Here is a 26,228-nt window from a genome sequence, read left to right on the forward strand (position 1 = left end):
CCTGTAATTGACTAACATTTAGTGTTGCACATTGTGTGCTAGTACAAAGATAATCCGATTGCTTGCTTGCCTTTGTTATCAGTTCTGAGCACAGTAGTTGTGATCAATGACCTTGTTTATCCAGAGTAGTTGCATGGCAACAGTTTTTGCTGTTGAATTGTTTGTTGGCCAGTTTGTGCTGAACTCTGTGATATGGTGACAGAGAGTAGTTTGTTCAGTCATCAAGGTAGAGGAGATTGGTTAATAGATACTTTTAAGGGGGGGAAGAACCTTCAAGTTATTAAACTATATTATCATGCGAACAAGACAAGAAGTTATGTTTATATTGTTTCGATACATTATCGAAATGGGGAAAGGTTTCATATTGTACATGTTTCCAATTAAACTGCTTAATGCTTAAGATGAACCTTCTCATCAGGTTTCCCTTGACCCACCTTATTGGCATTTTCTGTGGTGAAGTTGGATCGTTAGCATTTAATGTTATCTCATCAACAAACAACTCTGCTGAATCTGTTTGAAAGGGAGAGTGTGTGTGTGTGTGTGTTGAAAGGGAGAGTGTGTGTGTGTGTGTTTGTGTGTGTGTGTGTGTGTGTGTGTGTGTGTGTGTGTGTGTGTGTGTGTGTGTGTGTGTGTGTGTGTGTGTGTGTGTGTGTGTGTGTGTGTGTGTGTGTGTCAGCTGGTGGTGATGTGCACGTACATTTCTACCTTTGATAATCTTGTTTGTTATTTAATGGACTTTGAACATTTGAATTCTTGCATTTACTGGGAGTAAGAATCCTTTTATTACACTGAAGATTTTCTTGACTGAGTTGTTTCTCATTGTTTTTGGTCTGATTAGAAACTAGAGCAGATTACAGCGTAATCTGATCTTGTTTGAATTAAGATTATCACAGTTTGGATTTTATTTTTGATTTATGTGCTGGTTCAGGCATGCAGCGTTTCCACGTCTGAGGAATAGCAATCTCTGTGAAACAAATCAAGCACATGGAGATGACAAAAGTGAATACATTGGGTTATCTATGTAGTTTTGAAGGTTCTGTTGTGTCAGGACAGATGAATTCAGCAAAGACTATAATCATAGTGGTGAGACAGGGCATTGTGAGTGAGTCAGGCTATGGACGAGCGGGAAGCTTGATTTATATTTATATTGGTGCTGGAATAGCACAGCAGTCAGGCAGCATCCGTGGAGCAGGAGAGTCGACGTTTCGGGCAAAAGCCCTTCATCAGCCCTTCCTTTTCCAGCACCATGCTCTTGACTCTAATCTCCAGCATCTGCAGTCTTCACTTTCGCCTTCTGTTTATATTGCACAAGGAGGATGCATGTGGCATGCTGGAGCAGACTATTGATTATTGCATTGCTGTAGCTAAGCCAGGCCTGAATGAACAGTGTTGGACTTAAAGAGGAGCATGTAGCATCTAGAAAGGCTGCTTGTGAGTTGTGGAGGATGTTGTGAGAATATCGGATTAATCAGGCAGAGTTCAGGTTTGTCGCTGTTGTTTCTCATTTGGACTTTTCCTGGTCTGTGCAGTGCAGATTTCGCCACTTCTCTCTGCAGGTGAACCTGAGGAGATGACACTATCTGGAATGAACCGGTTGCTGAATGGCAATCAGATGAGTTACAGAAAGTGTTCTTCATGTTCATTTGGTGAATCATGTTGTCCCTACAGTTCTGTGCTTTAATTGACAGCAAGTCAGAACAGTGAGATTTGTAGCAGAGTGAGTAGAAGGATAAAGGAGAAAAGAGAAATAAAGGCATGGATTGATCAGCACCTTTCACAACCTTGCAACATCCTGAATTGCTTTATAGTCAATGAAAATTCGTGAACAGTATTCTTTGCTGGAATTGTGGGAAAACACACAAAGGCTCAATTGTACACAGCAAACTCCCATGATCAGTAGTAAGGTCTTGACCAATTAATAGATGATGCTGGTTGAGAGGCAAAAGTTGACCAGGACATCTTGAAAGCCCTCATCAGCTCTTCTTTCACAGCACCATGGAATCTTTCACATTAATCTGAGGAATGGTAAATTCTGTTTCTAACAGCTGCTTTGAAAGATAGCTCCTCCAGCATTGCAACACTCTTTCAGTACATCAGTGTACCGTCAGTGTGGAGCTTGAATACATGGATGTCTGATGCAGAGGGAAGGACGCTGCCAACAAGTCAATGCTGGCACAGCTTTTCACATTGTTCCCGGATGGTAGATTTAGGGAGAATGGGAAAAGTGGTTCTTGGGTGGTAAGTTAGGCAGGAAGATAGCTTGGCTGATGTCTACCTTGGAAAGGAAAAGTGCGGTCCCTAGACAGTGTGTTAGTGGCAGTTGGTTTGTTGTGCTCTTTGTGGTAGTCTTGTGGGGTAATGATAAATAATCTCTGCCCAGGTAAGGAGAATATTCTGAATATTTGCAAACAAATTGTGCAGTGTTTTGATGTATTTTTCAGGCTCCTTTAAGATAAAATCTGCCTCTAAATGGGTAGCCCATAAAATTATACAGGCATCAAAACACCTACCTAATACCTATTTTGCAGATAGGAATAGAATTATATTGTGAAAAATTCAGGAATCACTTGTGACTTCTCAACAAATGTCCTGTTAGAGTGAAACTGCAAAATCTTCTTTTTATAAAGGCGTGTGTTGTTCATTAATTATTGTATTCACTAAGCAATTAGCTATAATTGATCATTACTGCTAATATGGTGGTTCTTCCATGTTGTATCTGTAAATTTGTGTATGTGACCGAGTGCACTTGGATATACTGAGAAATATATTGACGAAGCGTTGAAATGGGCCCAGCTTTTTTTTATGTTTTTAGTTATGGTCTTGCAAATTCATACTGCAGGAAACTTGTTTGGATATTGTAAGAAGGGGACTTCTGAACTCGTCTGCCTTCAAATATTTCCTGAATTTGTGTGGGAAGGGGCTTTCTTCTCCCACTCCTCATGTTGAATTCTTGATCAAGAGTCTTAGCTGTTATGCAAGTTGGGAGTCTCATTCAAGTTTCCATGCTAAATTTCTATCAGCAAAGACAAATTGTATTTATCATAAATATTTAAAATCACGTTTAATGTAGTAAAACATGCAAAAGTACTTCACAAAATTTGACACTGAACCATGTGAGGAGATAGGAGAGTAGGAGAACTAAAGGTTATTAAGCGCTTTCGGAATTGAAGGAGTAAAATGTGGTAGAGAGAAGAGATTTGGGGAGAAATTTCAGACATGTCGCTAGATAGCCAAAAAGTGCACAGTAAAGCTCTGAAGCTGTGATAGAATCTGCTCCAATTGATCTAAGTACTGTAACTGCTTTCAGTTTTCTCTCTAACTGTGACTTCTCGTGAACAATCCTTTCCTTACTTTGGTAGACAGCGTAAAGTCAACTACATTGAAACAATACTATATTTGTGGAAAACATTTTTATTAGTAGAGACAGCAGGAAATGTAGTTTGGTAGTAAGTCAGCAATTGCAGCAAAATAGGTGAAGGTGTATGGAAATCTAACAAATGCTGCATTTATTTGTTTGTGGACCTACTTTAAGAAACATTAACCCAATAACTTAAATCAACCGCATTCTCTTGTTCTTTGTAATCTGTTGTAGCTCTGTCATGTTTTGGCTAAATGCTACCATCTTTTAAGAACAGCTTCTGTTTATGTATTTCCTGCTGTTTGTATGCTGTCAAGCCAGCCGATGTATTCACAGAATGCTCGAGAAAGCTAATTTAGTTACACAATCAATTCAAATTGCACCTCAGCTACTAAAGTTAGATTTTTTAAAAATGAGTATTGTTAAGAAAGAACTTTTCAGCTTAGTGAACAAACTAATATGAGCTGAAAAAACCCCCCACTGCTACCCTGTAATTTCCGTGTGTGTATAATGCTGTATTTGATTACTGATGTAAGCATTTGGCACAAGTTAACACTATGTTGCACTTTGAAACTATAGTAAGAACATGGACACTTGCTGTTCCAATTCAGCAATGCATGACAGACAATTCCAGATATTCTGAGGCCAATTTAAATAATCTTTTCAATATTTTTTTTCTCTTCAGAGCTCTGAGGAACCACTTGTTAATCGTAGCCAAAAGACTTCTAGTGAGACACTGGGAGCGCTAGATAAACCATGTTTATCCGAATGGACCACTTTGGTAGGGGAAACTGCAAATTGTGAATGAGCATCGTTGAGTGTCAAGAGTGAAAGCGATTGTGTTCTGAGCATGAAAGCCTTTTGTTCTCACGTCGGATGAAGTTTGACTGACCAGTTTTGTGTGGTATGTTTTGTCTAGTGCTGAGATGCTTTCAGCTATGTTCTTCTTCTTTTTCTGATTATGCTTTTCTTACAATGTTTTGTGGTGTGTAAATCCTATGGGTGCACTGCGGTTTTGTGGTGTATTGTCCAAGAAGTTCATTTATCTTCAGGCTATGCCTCTGCTTTGCTCCTGTTATCTGCAGAATGATGGGTAGTTTGTAGTGACACAGTGTTAGAAGACAAAGAGCTTGACAAGTGGCATGAGAGCAGTTCAGATTTTGAAAACTCGAAAGTATAGTAACCTCAGAACAGCTCCCTTCTATTTCTCATGTGCTGTTTTCAGTCTTTTTCTTGCTGACGACACCAGATTTCTGCTTATTGGCGTAAGCTTTTGACATTTAGTTTTTTGTTGGGTACAGGATGTTGACCAGATGATGTCACAAATTGCTTTTTCTTGGCAGTCTTGCTGAACAAGACTTCCGGAAAGCCATAACTTCAGAAATTTAACATTCCTCTCTCAACTGATCCCACCGGAAATAGATTACCTGAGTTCAGCTTGTTGCCGGTTGCATGTAATTGTCATGTGCAAAGCTGGCTGGCAGGTTTACCAACTTAATAGTGATCGCATATTACTTTTAAGTGACCTGAGTGATGTCATGAGGTGATATGTGGAAGTACTTACTGAAAAGGTTTTTGACTGGTGCCTGATTGAAAGACCATTGAATTATGTAGGGCAGTTGAAAAAAAATTGCCTTGCTAGAAAAACAAACCATCAGCCTGATAAGTTTGTAATTTAGAGTAAGTTTATTTACCATAAACCAATATCTGAACTTTTTCAATGGCCACTAATTTGGAATAGCAGCATTGATCTGTACAATTATTTCCTTGGGAACAAACTATATGTCACCAGCCTGCAATGGAAGCAGACACTGCTGGAAATACAAATCAGCAGTGAAGAGGGAAGACTTACTAAGATTTTGGGTCAATGTTTAGGTGCACATGTTTGAAATTTTAACTTGTCTTTTCCTTTTACAGGTGCAGATTGATCTGATCTGTATTTCCAGTGTTTTATATTTTTTATTTGAAATGCTTCTTCACTTGCCAACTAATATTAAAATGTGTGTTCATAGATGATGCCATAAATTTGAGGAATGTGATGGGTCTCCTTTCAGCAGAAGATACTTTTGAAGAGTGAGATGAATTGGGCTTTGATAAAATGCCATAGAATACACTTAGCTGCAACATGCAGGGGCAATGGCAGCATGGATGTGACGTCAGTTGAGTGACAAGAATCAGAGTACTGGTGAATGGAATAGAATAGAATCCCTACAGTGTGGAAGTGGGCCATTTGGCCCATCGAGTCCACACCGCCTCTCCAAAGAGCATCCCACCCCTACCTTATCCCTGCATTTCCCATGGCTAATCCACCTAGCCAGCACATTCCTGGACACGATGGGCAATTTAACATGGCCAATCCACTTAATGTGAACATCTTTGGACTGTGGGAGGAAACCCACGCAGACACAGGGAGAATGTGCAAACTCCACAAACATAAAATTAGAAATCACACAACACCAGGTATGGTCCAACAGGTTTTTTTGGAAGCACTAGCTTTCGGAACGCTGCTTCACCACCCATTGAAGGAGCAGTGCTCCGAAAGCTAGTACTTCCAAATAAACGTGTTGGACCACAACCTGGTGTTGTGTGATTTTTAACTTTGTACACCACAGTCCAGAGTTATAGAGTAAAAAAAAATCTACAATCTAATAAAGGCCCTTCAGCCAGTCAGCGGCAGTCCAAAACAAGAACTTAATTATTCTATTTGCATTTTCCCCCACTTAGCCCATAGCCTGCTTGCCTTGGCGTAACAAATATACATCTAGATACTTTATAAATGTTATAAGGGTTTCTGCCTCTATCTCCCTTCCAGGCAGTGATGTCCAAATTTCTACCACCTGGGTGAAAAACTTCACATCCCCTCAAAACCTCTTGCCCCTAACCTGAAATCTCTGCTCCTTGGTCATTGATTCTTCCCCTCTGGAGAAAGGTTTCTTCCTGTCTGCCCCTGTCTATGCCCCTCAATTTTAAACATCTTAATCATTTCTTCCCTCAATCTCCTCTGCTTCAAGGAAGACAACACCAGGCTATCAAATCTCTCTCATAACTAAAACTCTCCAGCCCACACATCTGGTAAAACTCTACACCCTCTCAAGTGCAACATATTCCTTCTATAATGTGAATTCTCGAATGATACACAATACTCAAACTGTGGCCTAATGAACATAGTCTCCCTGTTCTTAAACTCTGTGCCTTGTCTAATAAATCCCATATGCCTTCTTAACTGCTTTTACTGTATTTCTTGTTACCTTAAGGATTGGTGGATAGGCACACCCAGATTCTGATGATCCCAGTTCCCAGGATCCTACCATTCATCATGTTGACGAGTGAAGTTCCACAGGGGTCAATGTTGGGATTTCAACTATTCACCTTATACATTAATGATCCGGACAAAGGAACTAAGAGCATTGTTGCTAAGTTTACAGATGACACAAAGATAAATGGAGGGACAGATATTGTTGAGGAAATGGGCTGGCTGCACAAGAACTTGGAAATGCTAGATGAGTGGACAAAGTCGTGTTAGATAGAATACAATGTGGGAAAGTGTGAGGCTATGCAATTTGATAGGAAGAATAAAGGCATAGACTATTTTCTAAATGGGGAAAATTTCAGAAACCTGAAGTGCAAAGAAACTTATGAGTCCTAGTTCAGGATTTTCTTATGGTTAACATGCAGAAAAGTTGGCAAGAAGCAAATGCAATGTTCGCATTCTTTTCAAAAGGGATAGAGTACAAGAGCAGAGATGAACTGCTGAGGCTTAAAAGGCTCTTGTCAGAAGCATTTGGTGTATTGTGAGCAGTTTTGGGCCCTGTATCTAAGGAAGGAGGTATTGGCATTGTAGGGGGTTCACAAAAATGATCTGGGGATGAAAGGCTTGTCATATGAGAAGTGGTTGCGGACTCTGGTTCTGTACTCGATGGAGTTTAGAAGGATGAGGGGTAAATCTGATTGAAACTTACAGAATACTGAGGAGCTTGGGCAGAGTGGACATCGAGAAGAAGTCCTAGTAGAGACTAGGACGGGGCGGGGCACAGCCTCAGAATGAAGAGATGATCCATTAACACTGAGATAAGAAGGAATTTCATCAGCCAGAGGATGGTAAATCTGGGTAACACATTGCCACAGACAGCTGTGGAGGCCAAGTCATTGCTTGTCTTTAAGACAGAATTAAATAAGTTCTTGATTAGTAAGGGGATCAAGTGTTACGTGGAGAAGGTAGGAGGATGGGGTTGAGAAACATATCAGCCATGATTGAATGGCGAGCAGATTCGATGGGATGAATGGCTGAATTCTGCTCCTATATCTTATGGTCTTATATATTCCTTTGCTTTGTTTGTCTTGTCCAAGTACATCAGCTCACACTTATCCGGATTGAATTCCATTTTCCGATCAGCCCATCCGACAAGCCTCTCCAAAACCTCCTGTAATCTAAAGATATTTCTCCTCACTAATTACCATCATACTAATTTCTGTTTCATCCACAAACTTCCTGATCAACCCTCCTACATTCAAATCTGAATTGTTTATATATACCAGAAACAACAAGGGTTCCAACGCTGTTCCCGGCGAAACCCCATTGGACATAGACTTCCAGTCACAAATCATCCCTTGACCATCAACCTCTGCTTCCTGCCATTCGACCAGTTCTGGATACAATTTGCCAAATTTCCTTGAATCCCAAGGCTCTTACCCTCGCTATTAGTCTCCTATGTGGCACCTTATTAAAAAGTCTTGCTGAAGTCCAAGTAGACTTTGCTGAATGTGTTTCTGTCATCTACATATCTGATTACCTCTTCAAAAAATTCAGTCAAGTTAGAAGAATGAGCCCTTAGTACCCATCATAAGAGTTCCTTATTCAGTCTTGTATATTCATTGGTATGCAGATTTATAGGATTTGTTAGTCCCAGCCTTTATGTTTTTTGGGATGTGTTCGCCCTGTACTCTTCCTATTTCTTTCTTGAATGCATCTCACCGCTCTGACATAGATTTAATGAAAAGTGTGTTCTCCCAGTCCTCGCTAGCTATACTATAACTGGTCTTACTAAAATTGGCCTTCCCCAGTTTAGAATTTAGATTTCAGGTCCATCCTTATTTTTTCCTCATAATAATCTTGAATCTCACGGAGTTATGATTGCTGACTGCAAAATACTCCCCCATTGATACTTCCACTTTGCAGTGCTTCACTATCTAAATTAAGTCCAGGACCATGACCTCTCTTGTAGGGCCTTCTGCATACTGGCTTAAAAAGCTATCCTGGAAGTATTTAAAAAATTCCACTTTCTCTAAACTTACATGCTATGACTACTGCAGTTAACATTTGGGAAGTTGAAATCCCCTACTATCATTACCCTTTGTTTTACACTTCTAGGTTCCATAAAACAATTGATTTCTGTCATGAACCTGCTCATATTGAACTTGCACAGGCCTCTGGGGCTGAGAATTCCAAAATTCACCATTCTCTAATGAAGGACTTTTGTCAGTATTCAGACCACTGCTTTTATTGATTTATATTATTGATTTACACATGGGTGTAAAGGGCAAATTTCAAAATGTATAGATAATTTTAAAAAGCTGAAGTGTAGAAAACTCTGAGGATGGGCAGATGCAATTTACTGGGCAGATGCATTCAGGTAGAATGGGCAGATGCAATTTACTGCCAGAACATGTGAAGTGATATAAGGTAAAAACAAGGACTGCAGATGCTGGAAACCAGAGTCTAGATTAGAGTGGTGCTGGAAAAGCACAGCAGGTCAGGCAGCATCCGAGTAGCAGGAAAATCGAAGTTTTGGGCAAAAGCCCTTCATCAGGAATAGACGCCATTGACGTTTCGGGCAAAAGCCCTTCATCAGGAATAGAGGCCATTGACGTTTCGGGCAAAAGCCCTTCATCAGGAATAAAGGCCACATGTGAAGTGATATGTTTTGGTAGGAACAGGTAATATAAGCTAAGGTATATAGTTCTAAAAGTGGCACTTTGCTAGGTGAATAGATTGGAGGTTTAGAGGTGTTTAGAACCATGAAGGGTCTGGACAGGGTAGTTAAAGGAAAGCATGAGGAAAAACCTTTTTTTAAAAAGTGAGTGGTTACAATCTGGAATCTTGCTGAAAATCGTGTTGGGAGATCCAGTAATGCCTTTCAGAAAGGTTTGGATATATACAAGAAGGGTAAAAATTGCAGGACAATGTGTGAATGACAAGAAAATGGTGCCATCTAAATTCCTCTGGCAGAGAATCGGCATTAACGTAATGGACTAAATGGTCTCCTTCTGTGCTGAAACCATTTAGTGATTCTGTATGAAGCCTCCAACAATTGAAGAGGGATTGATGGGTGTTCTTGTGCAGACATTTGTTCCAGCAGCTTATGAACAAATTTGGAGTGGTTGGTAGATTCTGAGAGAGGGTGCAGGATTGAGGAACTTAGTAAGGTATTTTTGTCAGTAAGTCAAGGGTGTTCATGGTGATTGCTTCACAGAGTTAGTAAATAAAATTAAAACTCACCGATCGGAATGTCGTATATCAGAATGGATTGAGAATTGATTAACATGGAAAGCAGAGAGAAGGAATTGTGCTGTTATTCTCAGGATTGCAGGCTGTTGCCAGTCGAGTACCATGACGCAAAATTAGGTCTGAATGTAAGTTGTGAGGAAGATGCAAGGATTCAAGACCTGTACATGCGAAGTGAATGGGCAAGAACATGACTGATGGAATATAATGTGATTAAATGTGAAGCTATCCAGTTCAATGGAAACAAAGCACAACATTTCTTAAATAGTGAGAAAATGGCAGGGGCAACTTTCGAAGAGACCTGGGTGGCCATTGACATGCTATTGCACCGATCAATAAGGAAAGCAATTGGTATGTTAGGGCTTTCATTGCAAAGTAATTTAAGCAAAGTCTTGCTGCAATTGCATGCAGCTTTGGTGAAACTTCATCTGATGTATTGTGTGCAGTTTTTAACTTCTTAACTAAGTAAGGATGTACTTGACGGAGACAGAGTCCAGCAGAGGCCCTCCAAATTATTACTTGGATTTGCGGTATTGTTTAGCGGACAGATTGAGGAATCTAGGCTTGCATTCTTCAGAGTTTTGAAGAATGAGAGGTGATCTAATAGAAACTTAAATACTTTCATGGCTAAACAGTGTGGATATAGGTAGGATGTTTCCCTTGGCTGATGAGTCTGGAATCAGAATAAGGGGAAGGCAGTTTAAATGAAGATGAGGAGGAATTCCTTTATTCAGAGAGTCATGAATGTTAATAATTCTCTACTCCAGATGGCTGAGCAAGTTTAATTTGAGCATCTTCCAGATAAAAATTGTTACATACCTGAAGACAAGTGATATCAAGAGATGTGGAGATAATATAGGAAAAGTGTCATTGATTGGACGTTTGGTTGTGATTTGATTGAATGCTAAGACAGGTTTGATGAGTTGAATGGCCTACTCCTGTATTTGTGTGATTCCCAGAGCTTGTCCTTACATTCATCACAGCTACTTTTATTGTTAGGACTGGTGTCTCCCTTCCACAGAATTAGCATTGCCTGGAAGTGGGGTATTTAGTGCGTGAACAGATAGGTTGACAGATAAGATGAAGTTCTGGCCTTTAACCTGTCTTTCTTATCCCGTGTTCTGCCAGGAGCCGATTAATGTGCTTAAACACTGTAGCCTCAGAGCATTCATTGCATTGTTGGGATTAATTTGAATCTCTGACATTAATTGGGTTTTTGATGAATATATTTTGTAGTAGCTTGCCAAAATGGGTTTTGCTGCTGAAGCTTACTTTGAACATTTATGCTGTCTTTTGCAGTGCCATTGGTGTATTTGGATTTTAAAATACCAGTCTATTTGAGAAATGTTACAATTGATGTCAGATTGACAAATCTCTTATCATTAGTGGGACCAAATACTGTGTCGGGCTATACAGGATCTATAATTAAGCCTGATCGTACCTACAGTATGGAAGCAGGTCATTTGGCTCAACTAGGCCATTCTAGTATTTATGCTCCATGTGGGCCTCCTCACACATTACTTCATCTAACCCAATCAACATACCCATTCCATTCTTTCCCTGTTTTTGTCTAGCCTCCTCTTAAATTACTTTTCTTATATATGACTTTGGAAACACGGTTAATGCTGGTAAACCAGGCTTTTCCATCTATACTTGGTTACAAGTCTATCTTATATAGACATGTGTAATACATTGGAAATAGGTACAAGGCAAGTTATCTTGAGCCTGTACCACAATTGATTTTTCAGCTATTTATAGGTTTAGTCTATTCTATTTTATCTCATTGGACAACACCTTATCCCATGAATCAGTCTGGTTAACCCTTGTTGCACTTGGTACAAAGTGTAGCCTTGAGTAAGGAGACCAAAACTGAACATACTACCCAGACGTGTTCTTGCCAAACTTGTGTACAATTGCAGTAAGCTATTAATGTTATTAATATCCTTCAATCGCTTTGTAAAAAATGCTTCCATACCATTTGATGCCCTTATTATTTACTGAAACATGTATGTTAACTTTCTGTGATTTGTAAACAAGTCAACAGGTTCCTCTGAAAACCAGTCGATCACCATTTAAAAATACTCTGCATTTCTGTTTTCCCTATCAAAATGGATAGGCGCACATTTGTCCATAGTGAGTCACATCCAGCATGTTCTTGCACACTTGATTAATTTGTCTAAATCCTTTTGCGTAAAGCCTCTTATATCCTCCATAAAATTTACTTTCCAACCTATGCTTGTGTTGTTGACAAACCATGAGACATTATACTCAGACCTCTAATCTAGATATTTTCTGATTAAATCCATTCAGGGATGCTTTTATGAATTTCTTGAGCAGGTGGAACTTTAACTTTTGAAGCAGATGAAACATGAACTCGGGCCTTCTGGTTCAGAGGTAGAGAAAATATTATTGCACCACAAGACCCCCAATTCCCCTTATCTAGTTATTTTAATCAATCTTTGTGTGAGCAGCTGTGCCTTTATAAATTATAGCCTGCCAATCTGAAAATCACTGAATTCTCTATTGGTTAACCAATCCTCAATCTGTATTTGTATAGTATCTTGAATCCCATGAGCCATATTTATATGTAAGAATATTTTGTGTGACAGGTTTTTGAAAAGCAAAATGCACAACACCCATCTGCTGTCCCTTTTCTACCTTGCTGCCCTAGTTACAACCTCAAAACAATTATAATTTTCCTCTCATAAATCCATGTTGACTTTGCCTACTCCTGCTCATATTTCTTATATTCTTATAGAAGAAGGGATAGATTTTTGGAATATCAGGGTGTTGACAACTGTACTGAGCTGGCACGAAAGACCTGTGGCCTGGGGCAGATCAGCAATGATCTTGTTGAATGGCAGGTGAGGCTTGAGGAGATAAATGGCTTTCTCCTTCTATTTCTCATGTTCAAAATCATATCCTGATTTTGTGACAGTTTCTACCATTTTACCAATGACTGATTGAGTGCGTGTGGTCTTGTGTTTCCTTTCTTGAATATTTGCCTTTCAGTGCGGATCATTCTAGAGCTTAGGAAATTCTGCAAGAATAAAAACACTATCTCTGTTGGCTCAAAACCCAAGGGTCTAGGCTAATTGGTTGGCCAATTTTTAGTCCCGTTATTTGCTCCATTTTCCCTACACCCTTCATTCCCCAGTATCTCTGGAATGTTTTTGGGGCCTTATACTTCAAAGACAGGTACAAAAAGTTCAATTACTACCTCTGGCATTTCCTCGTTCATCATTATATTTTCTACTGTGTCTGTCTCTTACGGCTTACATTTTATTTAGTTTACATTCTTGAAGTGTCCCTAACCCGTTCACCTCCTCCTATATTTTTTTTCTTTTTCAATTTTGTTCTTGTGCTTTGCTGCAGTTTAAAATGTAATGGAGGAACGAAGACGGTAAAGCAGCAGAGCTTGTTAAATCAGAAAATAATGTTTTGCATGCATAACTAACCTGCCATTGCTGTGCTGCTTAACTATTTCTTGCATCTGTGAAAATGAAAATGCCTTCAGAGTATGATGCCTTCAGAATGTTGAAATTTTAAATGAATTATTTGGATTTTCTTTTTATGGTGATTGTGAGTTAGCAAGTGGTCATTAGAAGGCTGAAATTAGTGTCCTGGTGTTTTGAGGTTGGGAAGTGAGCCAATTTAGGTGACAAGGTAAGATTGCAGAGTTATTTAAATGCAATGTTTCCGGAACAAATATAATTTACTTCAGATGGTGTATTTACTGTCAATGTAGCACTCACTTTGGCACATGTTCCATGGGCAGAGGTAAGTTTTATGGGCAGTTACTGTCTTGATCGCACCATTTTCTTAAGTATAGAGCAATAGCAGTAGAGTTGTCCGCAGGCAGGAACATCCATGGAATCGTCCATGTGAAATTTTGGAACCCAGGAAGAAGTGATGTGTTGTTACAGAATTGTTCTCTTTGTGAAGGTGTAACATGATATCTTTGCACTCTTTGTGAGCTTAGTTTGGTCATTTAACTTAATGGAACCTTTTAGAAGCATGTTGCGACGGCATCAGAATGTATTTATGTATCAACTCAACCATGTGCCCAGTCTTTTAATTGCCTCAAGTTACAGAGTCATAGAGATGTACAGCATGGAAACAGATCCTTCGGTCCAACCCATCCATGCCGACCAGATATCCCAATCCAATTTAGTCCCACCTGCCAGCACCAAGCCCATATCCTTCCAAACCCTTTGTATTCATATACGCATCCAAATGCTTTTTAAATGTTGCAATTGTACCAGCCCCCACCACTTCTTCTGGCTGCTCATTCCATACACATACCACCCTCTGTGTGAAAAAGTTGCCCTGTAGGTCTCTTTTATATCTTTCCCCTCTCACCCTAAACTATGCCCTGTAGTTCTGGATTCCCACACCCCGGGGAAAAGACCTTGTCTATTTACCCTATCCATGCCCCTCATGATTTTATAAACCTCTATAAGATCACCCCTCAACCTCTGACGCTCTAGGGAAAACAGCCTCTCCCCATAGCTCAAATCCTCCAACCCTGGCAACATCCTTCCAAGCGTAGACCATTCTAATTGGATCAAATACAGACACTGTCATTCACACAAAGGGTTAAAAAGCTTTATACGTGTACAGTAGTCCCGTCATACCACGGAGGATACATTCCAAGACCTACTGCGGATGCCTGAAACCATGGATAGTAGCGAACCCATTCATTTATATGGAAAATATAACTTTTTGACAGCCCCCTGGTCTCTGGTTGTGGAAGGTTCCCTATAATATGTTCGTGCTGTGATAAACTGCGGGAACTGAAACGGCAGAAAATGATTCCATGGATATGGGGGTCACCCTACAATATTGTACACTTTCTCTAATATTGGACACAAACCAATTTCCTGTGACATTTTACATAGATAGCAAAGGCTAAAGTTTGTTTTCAGGTGAACCTTGGTGGGTGCCTCATGATACTGTGGCATGCAGATTTATTCCAGTTGAAATTTTAACCATCTGCATTTTGTGCTTTGGATAAAATATTTAAATTTTCTAATAAGTAACAAAGTTCACAACAATTTCTAAGCAAGAAAGGCTTGGAGGAGATTTTTAAAAGGTGTTTAATGTCAAGAACAGATTAGTTAGAGTAAAGAGAAACTGTTTCTTGGGGTGAAGTGTTGATAATTAGATGGCACAGTCGTAATTGATTGATAAAAGAACCAGAGGTGACATGAGGGAAAACACAATAGTTAGTTAGGATCGGTCTTCATAAATTGATAGGTTTGCTAGTTGCTTTCAAAAGGAGCTGCACAAATACATGAAGTATTTAAAGAATACTTGCTTAGATTTAGGGAAAGAACAGGGTATGGGAGTAACTGGATTGCTCTTAGGAAGTGTTATTTCTGACTTGATGGTCTGAAACCCCTCATTCTTTGGAAAGGAAAGGAGTGGTGTCATTTGGAACTTGGAGTTTCTTTGCATGACAGGCTGAGGAACCAGAAAATATTTAACTGACGAGAGGGCAGGATGACAGCAGGCCAGAGTAACATTGGCCCTTCTCATGGATGTGGTTATAAGGATTTGTAATGGGAAAATGTTGATCCAAAAACGCAGCACAAACATGACAGCATGAATTAAGGTTTTGTGAATATGTAGTTTGTGCAGATGGAAGGTTTTATATATCTGGCTCACAATGATATTTATTGGAGTTTTCTTTAATAAGAAGCATGGGCAAGGGTTCCATGTGGCCAAGATACGTGGTTGATCTTCACTGAAAGATTAACAATTGTGATTGCTAGAAACCTGTCTGTACATTTTCAAAAAGAAGGCTTGTTTATATTGGAACAACTAGACATTGGAAAGAACATTTCCAAACTGTTGCTGTTTAGTTTGAATACACTTGCATTAAATCTTAAGGATGTGCTTTTATAATACAGACCTTGAAATGGTTAATGATGGTGTCAAAAAATGTATAGTGGCAGTGTATTAAGCAATCATATGGGATCTGTGCCAGTTGGAAAATCTCAGATTTTCTTCCATAGTCTACTTCATCTCCCTCCTGTCTATCTAGCAGTTGGTTAGGTTGAATAACACCCTTTCTGCCTGTTTATTACATTTGTGTTTCTGGTTTTCTCAGTGGAAAGAGTGGGCTGGATATGGTTTATGCTCCGGAGCTTTTTGTGTAAAGTTTCTCCTCCCTCCATTTGGAAATATTTGGCATCTGTCAGTTATGAGCTAGCTAAATGTTCTGCATTGCTAGTGGCCTGCTTCTTTGTTCTAAGCCAAAACAAGGTAAACCTTTCCAAATAAAAGCAAAATACTGCCAAATACTGTAATTGTGAAATAAAAACAGAAAGTGCTGGAAAAACTCAGCAGATATGGCATCATCAGTGGAGAGACAAAGTTAACATTTTGAGTTCTCTATGACAATTTCTGAACGCAAAACATTAACTCTGTTTCTTTCTCCACATATGCTAAGATTTCCAGCATTTTCTGTTTTTGGTTCTTTACAAAGTTGTCCTGGCTGGCCTTCAGTCTGCCACCTTTCATAAACTTGAACTCATTCAACATGATACTCTTTCCTAACTTGAACCAAATCCATCTGTTCCAGTCACTTACTCTACTTGTTGATCCTCACTGGCTCTCATTTTGGAAACACTCAAAAATTAAAATGCTTGTCCTTGTTTTCAAATCCCTCTGTGGTCTCCCAACTTTATAATCTCTAGCCCGAACACTCACCAATATCTTTGTGTCCCTCCAATTCTAGCATCTTGTGCAACTCCACTTTCCATCATTCCACCATTGATTGTTTACAGCTGCCAAGGTCCTAAATTCTATGATTCTCTCTCTACCGCTCTCTTCTTTAAGCTATTTCTTAAAATCTACCTATTCTGATATTTTCTTTGTTTTTGGATGTCAGTTTTTGTCAGATGACAATTGAAACATCATGGGATGTTTTCCTGGCTTAAGGATTCTACATTAATTGTTCTTATGGACTTAATGCCAGGATTTGGTCGAACTCTTATCTCAGCTCTTAATTCAGAAGATTACCAGTTCAGGTTTCAGTCCAGGGACTAGAACACAAAATTCTTGAGTAACACTCGCAGTGCAGCCCTGAGGGTGCGCTGTCAAGTGTACTATTTCCAGAGGCGACAATGCATGGTGTCTCACTTGCCCTCTCAGTTGGATGTAAATGGAAATAAAAAATGCAATCAACAGTACTCCAAAAGTACTGAACTGACTTTATAAGTGTTCTTGGAACATCCTAAGGCTATGAAAAGTGCTGTATAGATTCAAGCTTTTCCTTTGGATTGAAGCTTAATTCAAGCATTCTGAGTTCCAGTGAAACAACTGAAATCTGGACTTTTGTCCCCCAAATAATAATACCATGTCCCATCTTGTTAAAATCAGCAACACACATTACTGCCTAAGACAGGAGCAGGGACAGACTATCTGAACAACATTTGTATAAGCTGCGTAGATGAGCATATGTGCACCCATTCCCAGTATCCATGCACAGTGTTTGGTGTGCTGTTGCTATTCATAACATTGATTTCTGGTTTCAGAAGTTGCTGCCATGCACAGATCTCGGATGTCTGCACAGGAGCAACAAAAATTTAATGGGAATGCTGCCTATGACCCCATGAGTTTGCTCTGTATTCAGTATAATCATGGCTGATTTTCTGCCTTAGCCTCATTTTCTTGTCCACTCCCACAATCCATGATTCCCTGAGGGATCAAAAACCTGTCTATTTCGACCTTGACTATTTTCAATGATGGAGACCTACAACCTTCTTTGATAGAAATTTCTAAAGATTCACATCCTGATGAGTGAAGAAATTTCCCTTCATTTTAGTCCTAAGTGACTGGCCCCTTATCCTGAGACTATGTCCCTGTGTCAGCCAGAGGAATCAACCTCTCCATGTCTATCCTGTTAAGTCCCTTAAGGAGATTGTATTTTTAAATGAAATCACTTTTATTGTTTTTCTAAATTCCACAGAATATAGACCAAAATTACTCAGCCTCTATTCATTGGGCATCCTTGTCATCCCAAGAAGCAGGAATCAGTCTAGTCGTTGGATCAAGCACTTAACCTGCAATATAACTACTGATGATTGAACAGTGAGCTGGACAAAATCAAATATCTGTCTGACCCCAAGAGATTAAGTGGGATCTTGGCTCAGTGGCAGTATATTTTGCTGAGTCAGATGTTCATGGTTCAAGTGCAATTCAGGACTTGAACTAACCAATGACACTTCCTGGGGGAAACAAAAACATTTCTTCCAATGTGCAAACTGGCCAATTTTCTTTAATTCTCAGCAGACAGTGCCATTTAACGAGTAGTTGTGTTGATGGGTGTCATTCCTGTTTGTGCCACTGCGGCATTCAGTGTCAATAACATTACCTGAGATTGGAGTCACGTGTTATAGTGTCAGATTCTTTTCCTTGAAGGCTAGTTGGTGAGTCTTTTTTGGCCAACAATCAATAGTTTTTATGGCTGAATCTCTCCAGTAGTATGGGTGCAAGATGTCTGGATATATTAAACTCAACTTCAGAGGTGGGAATTTAACTCGCTATTTCTAGGTTGCTAGACCAATTCCTTCACCGCTATGTTCCCATAACTTGTTACCTACATTGCAACAGTGACTGCGTTTAAGAAACAGTCAGTTAGTTTTATATGCTTTAGTATATCAATGAAAATTCCATTTCTTTCCCCATATTGTACTTTGCTGAGTTAATTACATAAAATACACAGCACAGAGATTGGCTATTTGAACCAACTGGAGCCAACCTGTATTTATGGTCCATACTTTGTTTTTATCATACCCTATCAGGAGAAGTTATAACTCATTTCTCCTTTAGGTGCATCTTTGGCTTCTCCTTAAATATGTCAATGCTGTTTACCTCATTGAATTTGTATGGTAGCAAGTTTCACAATCCAATATGAATTCATGAGAAATACTTCACTCAAAAAGATGGTTAGATTTTGGAACTTGTTAAAACACTAGCAGAAACTGGTTGGGCTGGACAATGGATAGTTTAGGTCGGAGTCATGCATGGGAAATCTGCAGAATCTCCATCATAATTCATTCTGAAGGGCTTGCCCGGGAAATTGTATTTTCTGCTGGATTATACCTCTATGCCTGGAAGTATTATGCCAAAAGTATCATAAAGTTTGGACACTTCAGAGGGTTCATATGAAATTAAGCAAACTAGTTACTCAAGAAAAGTTAGGCGATTAAATACATTTCATGATTCCTGAGTAACCATTAAATTGATCCTATTCCATCCCCGCTCCTACCGTTGGTCCCCACTTGACCTCCAAAATCTGCTTGATGCCATCAATGGACATGACCTCCACACATACATACACACTCCCGCTGCCTGACCTAACCTGACACCAGTCACCAGAAGACAACCACCCACCATTCCCCAACATCCCTGGTCCCAGACAAGACTACCCATTCCCCTCTCCCCTCCAGTTTGGATTTGTTCTGACACTCCTCCATCCCCAGGATCCAACCCCACCCACCGGACCCACAGCTGTCAAAGTAGTATTTCAGCGTATGGCAGCTGACTGCCATAAAAAAAGGGGAATGGTTTGCTTTCCTCTGACAGTTCTGCGCTAGGAAAGAACTTTTAGAATGGAAGTATGCATTTCTCAGGGAAACCTTAGTTGAATCTCCTCTCAGAAATATAGAGCTCCCTTCTTATGTGAAATAAAGAAGGGCCGTAATGGTAATCTATGTGACATCGACACTCACCAGAAAATTTGCCCAGTTTTTTTTTGTGCTATAAATTCTGTACAAATACAAACATAATTTCTTCGTGAAGGTTTTACCTGTTTGGGCTCCACCTGATGAACCAGTTGGGAAGTTTGAGAAAGGTCCCATGTTTTGTTCTGATTTGTTAAAAAAAAGGTTTGACTTTGTCTCGTTCATGAGTACTGTTGTCGGAACTACCATGTAAGTTGAGAGCACTGAGGCTGTTTTTTCTGATAACATGTGAAGTGACTTTAGTTCTGATGCTAAAGTGATGCATTGTAAATCTGAAGTCCAAGCCTAATGCCTGCTTGCACTTGCCTTTTGAGTTTCTCAGTTCCTGGCTCCACAGTTATACAGCAAACAAATGCCATTGCAAGTGAAACCATGGCACCCTGACTCTGCAGTTATGGTGTAAATGAAACCTGTGTGAAGACATTTTTAGAAGTGATTGGAATATTTATTGAAACAGTTGTGCGCATTCATCTGCATCAACCAATTGAAGCCAATGGATAACAAACTCGATAGCCAACTATTATTTGGGTTAAGTTTCCTCCTGGAGCTTGTGAAAAACTTATGAGCGTATAGATTGCTGAAGGCAGCTATTTTACTTGCTGTATTTCCAGAGTGTGTAAGCATCTAAATGTCTTATGTCAGAGTACCATTTCAAACTCAGATGAACAGAAATTTCTTAAATCAAAACATTGCAAATCTGTGGAATTTTCTACCCCAGAGTGCTATAGGTGCTTAGCTGTTGAGCATATTCAGGACAAAAATTGGGAGGTTTTTGAACCTGAAGGTAATCAATGGATATGAGAGTAGTATGGGAAAATAGAATTGAAGGAGAAGGTAGAATACGCCTGAGGGATCTTATGTTCTACCTGTGCCCTTTTTTCTTATGACCTTAAAACTAGTTGAAACATCACCTAATTTAAGGTGGTTTTTAAAAGACAAGTTAGAAGATTTCAGTACAGTGGGGTGTCAGCATCCTTGGCAATGAGCTTGCAATTTTGCACATAGCAGCTATTAATTATTAGGCCCTAACTAGACTTTAATAACAATAAGACCTTAGCTCATGTTGGTTGATGAGCTAATTGAAGCCATGGAGGAGAATTTCATATCTTTGATCAATAGTAGATCAGGGGTCTATGCTCTCTGTCACTCTCATGTCTTGCTACTTGCCATTGTGAAGGAATGGGGGCAGACAAGGTTGATGAATCAACGCCAGCTGGTTCCCCAGGGAAAGAATGTTAAAATAGTAGTGCATGTCACTCCAAGCTTCTGTTGCACACCTGTTCACAGCCATGATACTCTGCCAGTAAGAGCTGGTTGAAATAGTGCAAGTGGAAAAATGTTTCTTGCGTGGGGAAAAGAGTCATTTGAGCTTTACTGCAAATGCCAGATTATGATTCTTTCATATCCAGCTGAACTGTTGCCATCCTTTCGGGTCCCCACCAGAATGAGCTGCACTTAGTACTTAAACAAAAACAGAAATTGCAGAAACAGAACTGAAGAAGAGTCACCGAACTTGAAATGTTGACTGCTTTCTTCCCACAGATGGTGCCAGACTTGATGAGTTTCTCCAGCAATTTCAGTTTTGTTTAGATCTCTACCATTCACATTTCTGTGTTTTATTTTATTGAAAAATTGAAACTAAAGGGCTGCAGTATCTTTCTGACTTTATTTTCAGTTGAGGCGCTGCAAGAGGGCATATAAAATTTCACAGTTCCTTTTTGATGGCTAGAGGTATAATCCCCATGTCGACAAGTAGAATACCAAAAGATCACCAAACTTGGTTCTTTTTCAGTATTGAACCAGTCAATTACAAGGCCATAATCGAATCGCCCAAAGGATTAATCAAGAGAAAATAAAACATCAAAAATGGTATATATGGGGTAGAGATGCATTACAAAGCTTTTCGCGTAATAGAAAACTATTAAATATGTTTGCAGCTATCTTTTTCATGTGTTTAGAATAAAGGGCTAAAGATCATTTTGCAGGACTCCACCCTGTTTGAAAGTAGAAGGATAAATCCCTTGGATTTCAATTGATTGCAGCAAGTATGGGACAAGGAATCAACACAGTAGTTAGCATAATGAATCTTGATTTTCAGAGGCTTGTATGGTAGCATGGCATTAATGGTAATGGATTGGGAGCCCTGTTGGAATCTCTTCAGGTGTTGTGAAAATGCAATTTAAAGAATGGCCGTTTGTAAGCTGGTACTAGAAATTAACCATGTGAGTTGTTGGGGACTTTCCGTTTTCATCCAGTCTGTCTTCCCATAGCTTTTTATGTGGAGCTTAATTGCCTTAGACTGTGAACAATAAATGCCAGTATTGTAGGCCAGGTTCAGAATAGTGGAAAAAACATGTTCCCTGTATGACCTGTTCTTTGTTGGTTAGAGTCTGGGTATTCTTTATGACATTGTTTCTGAATGCATGTGTCCCTTCTATTGTGGCATCACTTGTTTGTAATACAAATATAACTTGTTCATGCTGGCTGTGAAAACATCCTTGCCTTTCCAAATGTTGGTAAGTAAATTAATCAGTTAAGGGGATAAAGACGTTGCATTTCTAAAGCACCTTTCACAACCTGATGATGCCCAGAGTGTTTCACAACTGTTAGTGTGGTTTTTAAGTGGAGACATTGTTATAATGTTGGATTGTTAAAATGCAACCAATTTGCTTACTCCATGTTCCCACAATCAGCAAAGTGATGATATGAAATTATCCTTTCTGTCCTGATGTTGTATGATGGTTAAATATTGACGAAGAGAGCTTCCCTATTCTTCTTTAAGATAGTGGCATGAATCTTTTACATCTGAGAAATGAGATCATCTCAGCTTAACTTCTCATTAGAAAGATGGCTCCTTTGGCAGTGTACGTTTTGTTTGCTGAACTGCCAGCTTAGGTACGATGCACAGATTTCGGAAGTGGAGCTTGAATTTTGAATTTGATGCAGTGCTAGGAATAGATTGTATTAATCATTGAAACGCTTTATTGCTCTTGTTGTTTATTCAACAGCAGAAGGGTGAACCCCAGGAAAGGAAATCACAAAGTTTTTCAAAGCAGCTATGAAGCCTATTCCTGAATTATGAAGAGGATAAATTTTACTGATGCCATGTTGCTCCAGCCCTCAAAATAAAAATTCTGTGGTAATTTTCTGAAATGTTTTTACAGGTGAAGCAGTGGGCATAATCATACCGAAGGGGAACATACGTTGTTCCTTTTATCGTGTTGTTTTTCAGTAAGCCACCGTTGAGTCCTGTCTGACAGCTGATCTCTGCAGCATGTCCCTCCTGCTAGCTCCTGACTTGTCCTGAAAGGTGTACCTACTGCTTTTCCCTCAGACTTTCACTTTGAAATGTTCAGGTTGGTTAGTTGGTCAGTAAACCACCAAGGTTGCCTCTATGTTTAGCATGCAAATATATCTAGTTTTGTCTTTGGTATTTTGTCTTGCCACATCTCAATTAGTGCTAGTTAAATGCCACTGAAGTGCAAGTAGTAAGTTAAAAAACAGAATTGCTTTTTTTTTAAAAGACTTCATGTTCCCCTAGTTCACAAAATCAAAAATCGCATTGAGTACGTTCGGAAGAATGTTTTCAGTTGGAGCAAAGCAACTTTTGAACTCATGCGAAAACCTCTAAAATGACAATTTCTGTCAAGCCATTTTGTTAGGTGTAATTTTGATTTCTTTGACGAGTTTTTTTTCTCAAGACCTGGCCTGTTGCTTAGGGGACAATTTGTGCGATATATGATATTCTGTTTTTATTTTCATGGGGTCAGTTACGTTCATCAAAGAAAATTCTGTGTTTTTGGAGACATTTTGTACCAGTTATAGAATTTTATAGACACGTTTATGAAGTATAGGGTGCAGTGTCTTTGGGGACATCCTGTACAGTCTATAGTATGCTGTGTCTTTGGGACTATCTTTATGGTGAATGTGCAAACTTACAAGTTAGGAACAGAAGTATGCTATTTGGCCCCTCATGCCAATTCCATTATACAATAAGATCATGGTTGATCTAATTGAGTTTTGAAAATCAAATTTCCATCAATTGCTGATCACTTTTTATTTCCTTCCCTAACAAGAATCTTCCTCTTCCTTAAAAAAGTTCAGTGGCCCCATTGTAACTGCCTTGTGAGGCAGAGTTTTGAAGTTGTACAATACTCACAAAGTTTTTTCTCCTCATGTTGATCCTAAAAAGGTGACTGCTAATTGTTAAACAGTGCCCCCTAGTTCTAGATGAACCCACAAGAGAAAGTATCCTTTCCACATTCCACTTTATCAAGACTGTTCAGGATAAAAAACAATCAAGGATTAAGATCCCAACCTCGAAAAAGGCAGATTGTAGGGGTCTAAAAGTTGAACTGGTTCAGGTTGATTGGAAATGTGTTTTGGTGGATAAAACAGTGGATGAAAAATGGGAGACTTTCAAAAAAAAAAATGGGAATAGGGTACAAACTAGGCACATACCCATACGAAATAAATACGTGATTTCCAAAGCTAGGATGATTAAGAATATTGATGAGAAAGTAAGGAAGATAAAGTAGGCATATGATACATCTGGGAGAATATTATAATATTGTAAATCAGGAAGAGTATCTCAAATGCAGGGGAGAGGCTAAGGCTAGAATAAGGAAGGCTAAGAGGAAGCATGAGGAAAGGATTGTTGGCTGCATTAAAACAAACTAATCTAGTCAAAGATTAGTGAAAGGTAGAGCGGAGCCCATAAGAAACAACTAGGGTAAGCTGCTTACTGAAGCAAAGGGAATGGCAGAGGTACTAATGTATACTTTGCTCATGTCTTTTCTAAATTAGAAGATGGTGACAATGGTTGAAAATGTCGGGGTGCTGAGCAACTGAACAGTCTAGTGACAGATAAAGAAGAGACTGGCGGCACTTCAGGTTGAAAAGTCGCTAGGCCAGGATGGAAAACATTCTAGATTGCTGAGTGAGTTAGAGAGCAAATTGCAGAACAGTTGCCAGAAATTTTCCAGGTCTCTTTGAACACAGGATAGTACTAGGGAATTGGAGGATTGCAAATGTGATGCTGTTGTTTAAGAAAGGAGCAAAGTTTAACCCAGGAAATTACAGACCTATCAGCTTGACATCAATAGTGGAAAACTAATAGATGTCATTAGATATAGGATAAGATAATTATACAGTTGGAGAAAATAAGTTAATACTATTCAGTCAGCATAGCTTTGTCAAGGGCAGGTCGTGTTTGACAAATTTAATGAAGTTCTTTGACGAGGTGACATGGATAGTAGATGAGGATAGTGTTGTCCATGTTGTACATTTGGATTTTCAGAAAGCATTCGATATAACACCACATGGCAGGATGGTTAGTTTGGGATTTTGAGTCCTTGGCAGGATGGATAAGAAGTTGGCTAAAAGGTAGGAAACAGAAAAGGAATAGATGCGCAATTTTCAGACTGCAAATTAGTTGAAAGAGGTGTTCCCCAGGAATTAGTGTTGGCACCCTTGCTTTTCTGATTTATATAAACAATTTGGAGATGTCTGTTGATGGCAAAATCTCTAAATTTACAGATGATATTAAGCTAGAGAGAATAGTAAATTGTGAGGATGACACTGAGTGACTTCAGATAGACATTGACAAGTTAGCCAACTGGGCAGACATCTGGCAGATGAATTTCAATGCAGAGAAATGTGAGGTAATGCATTTTGTTAGAGAAAAAAAAGGACAGTCAAAACAGGCTCAATGGTACAACTTTGAGGAGAAAGAGGAGCAGAGTTTCAGGTGTATAATTTTTTGAAGGTTGCAGGCAAGTGATACAGTTGTTCAGAAGGCTTGTAGGATCCTTGGGTTTATAAATAGAGGCAGACTATAAAAAGAAGGTGGTGCTGCATGTATACATATCATTGGTCAGACCACAATTGGAGTATTGTGTTCAGTTCTGGGCATCTTTTTTAAGGAAGGATATTAAACCCTTGGAGAGTGTGTAAAGGAGATTTTCTAGAATGATAAAGGAATGAAGGATTTTAGATAAAAGGAGAAATTAGAGAAATTGGGCATATTTTACTTGGAGCTGAGAAGCTCAACTGGTGACCTTATTGAGGTGTACAAAATTATGAACAATTTTGACAGAGTGTGAAGAGGGAAGTGAAGAACTGTTTCCACTAGTTAGTATGCCAGTAACTAGGAATCATACTTTCAGGATTGTCAGCAAGAGGTGAGATGTGGAGAAACATCTTTACTCTGTTGTTAGCATTTGGAGTGCTATATCTAGAACAATGGTGGATATGGATTCTATATGAGTTTTCAAAGAGAGCTAGATATATATTTGACAGTGATGAATTTAGAGAGGTACAGAGATAAGGCTAGAGAATGGGATTAACTGAGTATTTCTTGGTACATCGATGATGGGCTGAATGGCCTCCTTTTGTACTGTGAAGTTCTGTGATTATATACGTCAATCATATCACTCCTCTTCTAAACTCTGGTGGAAACAAGCCCAGCCTGTTCAACCTTTCATCATAAGATACTTGGTCAATCCAGGTATCAGTCCAAAAAACTTCCTCTGAACTAAATCCAATGCATTTACATCCATCAAAAATCAAAACTGCAAGAGTATTTGAAATGTGAACTCACCAGTACTATATA

General features: G+C 39.2%; 1 protein-coding gene across 5 annotated transcripts in view; it reads left to right on the forward strand.

The window, feature by feature from the left end:
• The window catches only part of LOC122557708 (homeodomain-interacting protein kinase 3-like), a 261,054-nt gene that overhangs the window by 15,716 nt on the left and 219,110 nt on the right, over nucleotides 1-26,228 (forward strand). For 3 of the 5 annotated variants that reach the window (XM_043705595.2, XM_043705593.2, XM_043705596.2), the window contains one exon: nucleotides 4,044-4,139. The exons of 1 other annotated variant lie outside the window; for it this stretch is intronic. In XM_043705595.2, coding sequence (XP_043561530.2) covers nucleotides 4,115-4,139 — 25 coding nt within the window. In that variant the 5' untranslated portion in view covers nucleotides 4,044-4,114. Of the gene's footprint in view, nucleotides 1-4,043; nucleotides 4,263-26,228 lie in introns of those variants that run through there. One more of the 5 variants, XM_043705599.2, reaches the window with a different exon arrangement.

The sequence above is a fragment of the Chiloscyllium plagiosum genome, unplaced genomic scaffold (assembly GCF_037043375.1).
Source record: "Chiloscyllium plagiosum isolate Xiang-an unplaced genomic scaffold, Cpla_swu_hap1 HiC_scaffold_18, whole genome shotgun sequence".
NCBI classification, from domain to species: Eukaryota; Metazoa; Chordata; class Chondrichthyes; order Orectolobiformes; family Hemiscylliidae; genus Chiloscyllium; species Chiloscyllium plagiosum.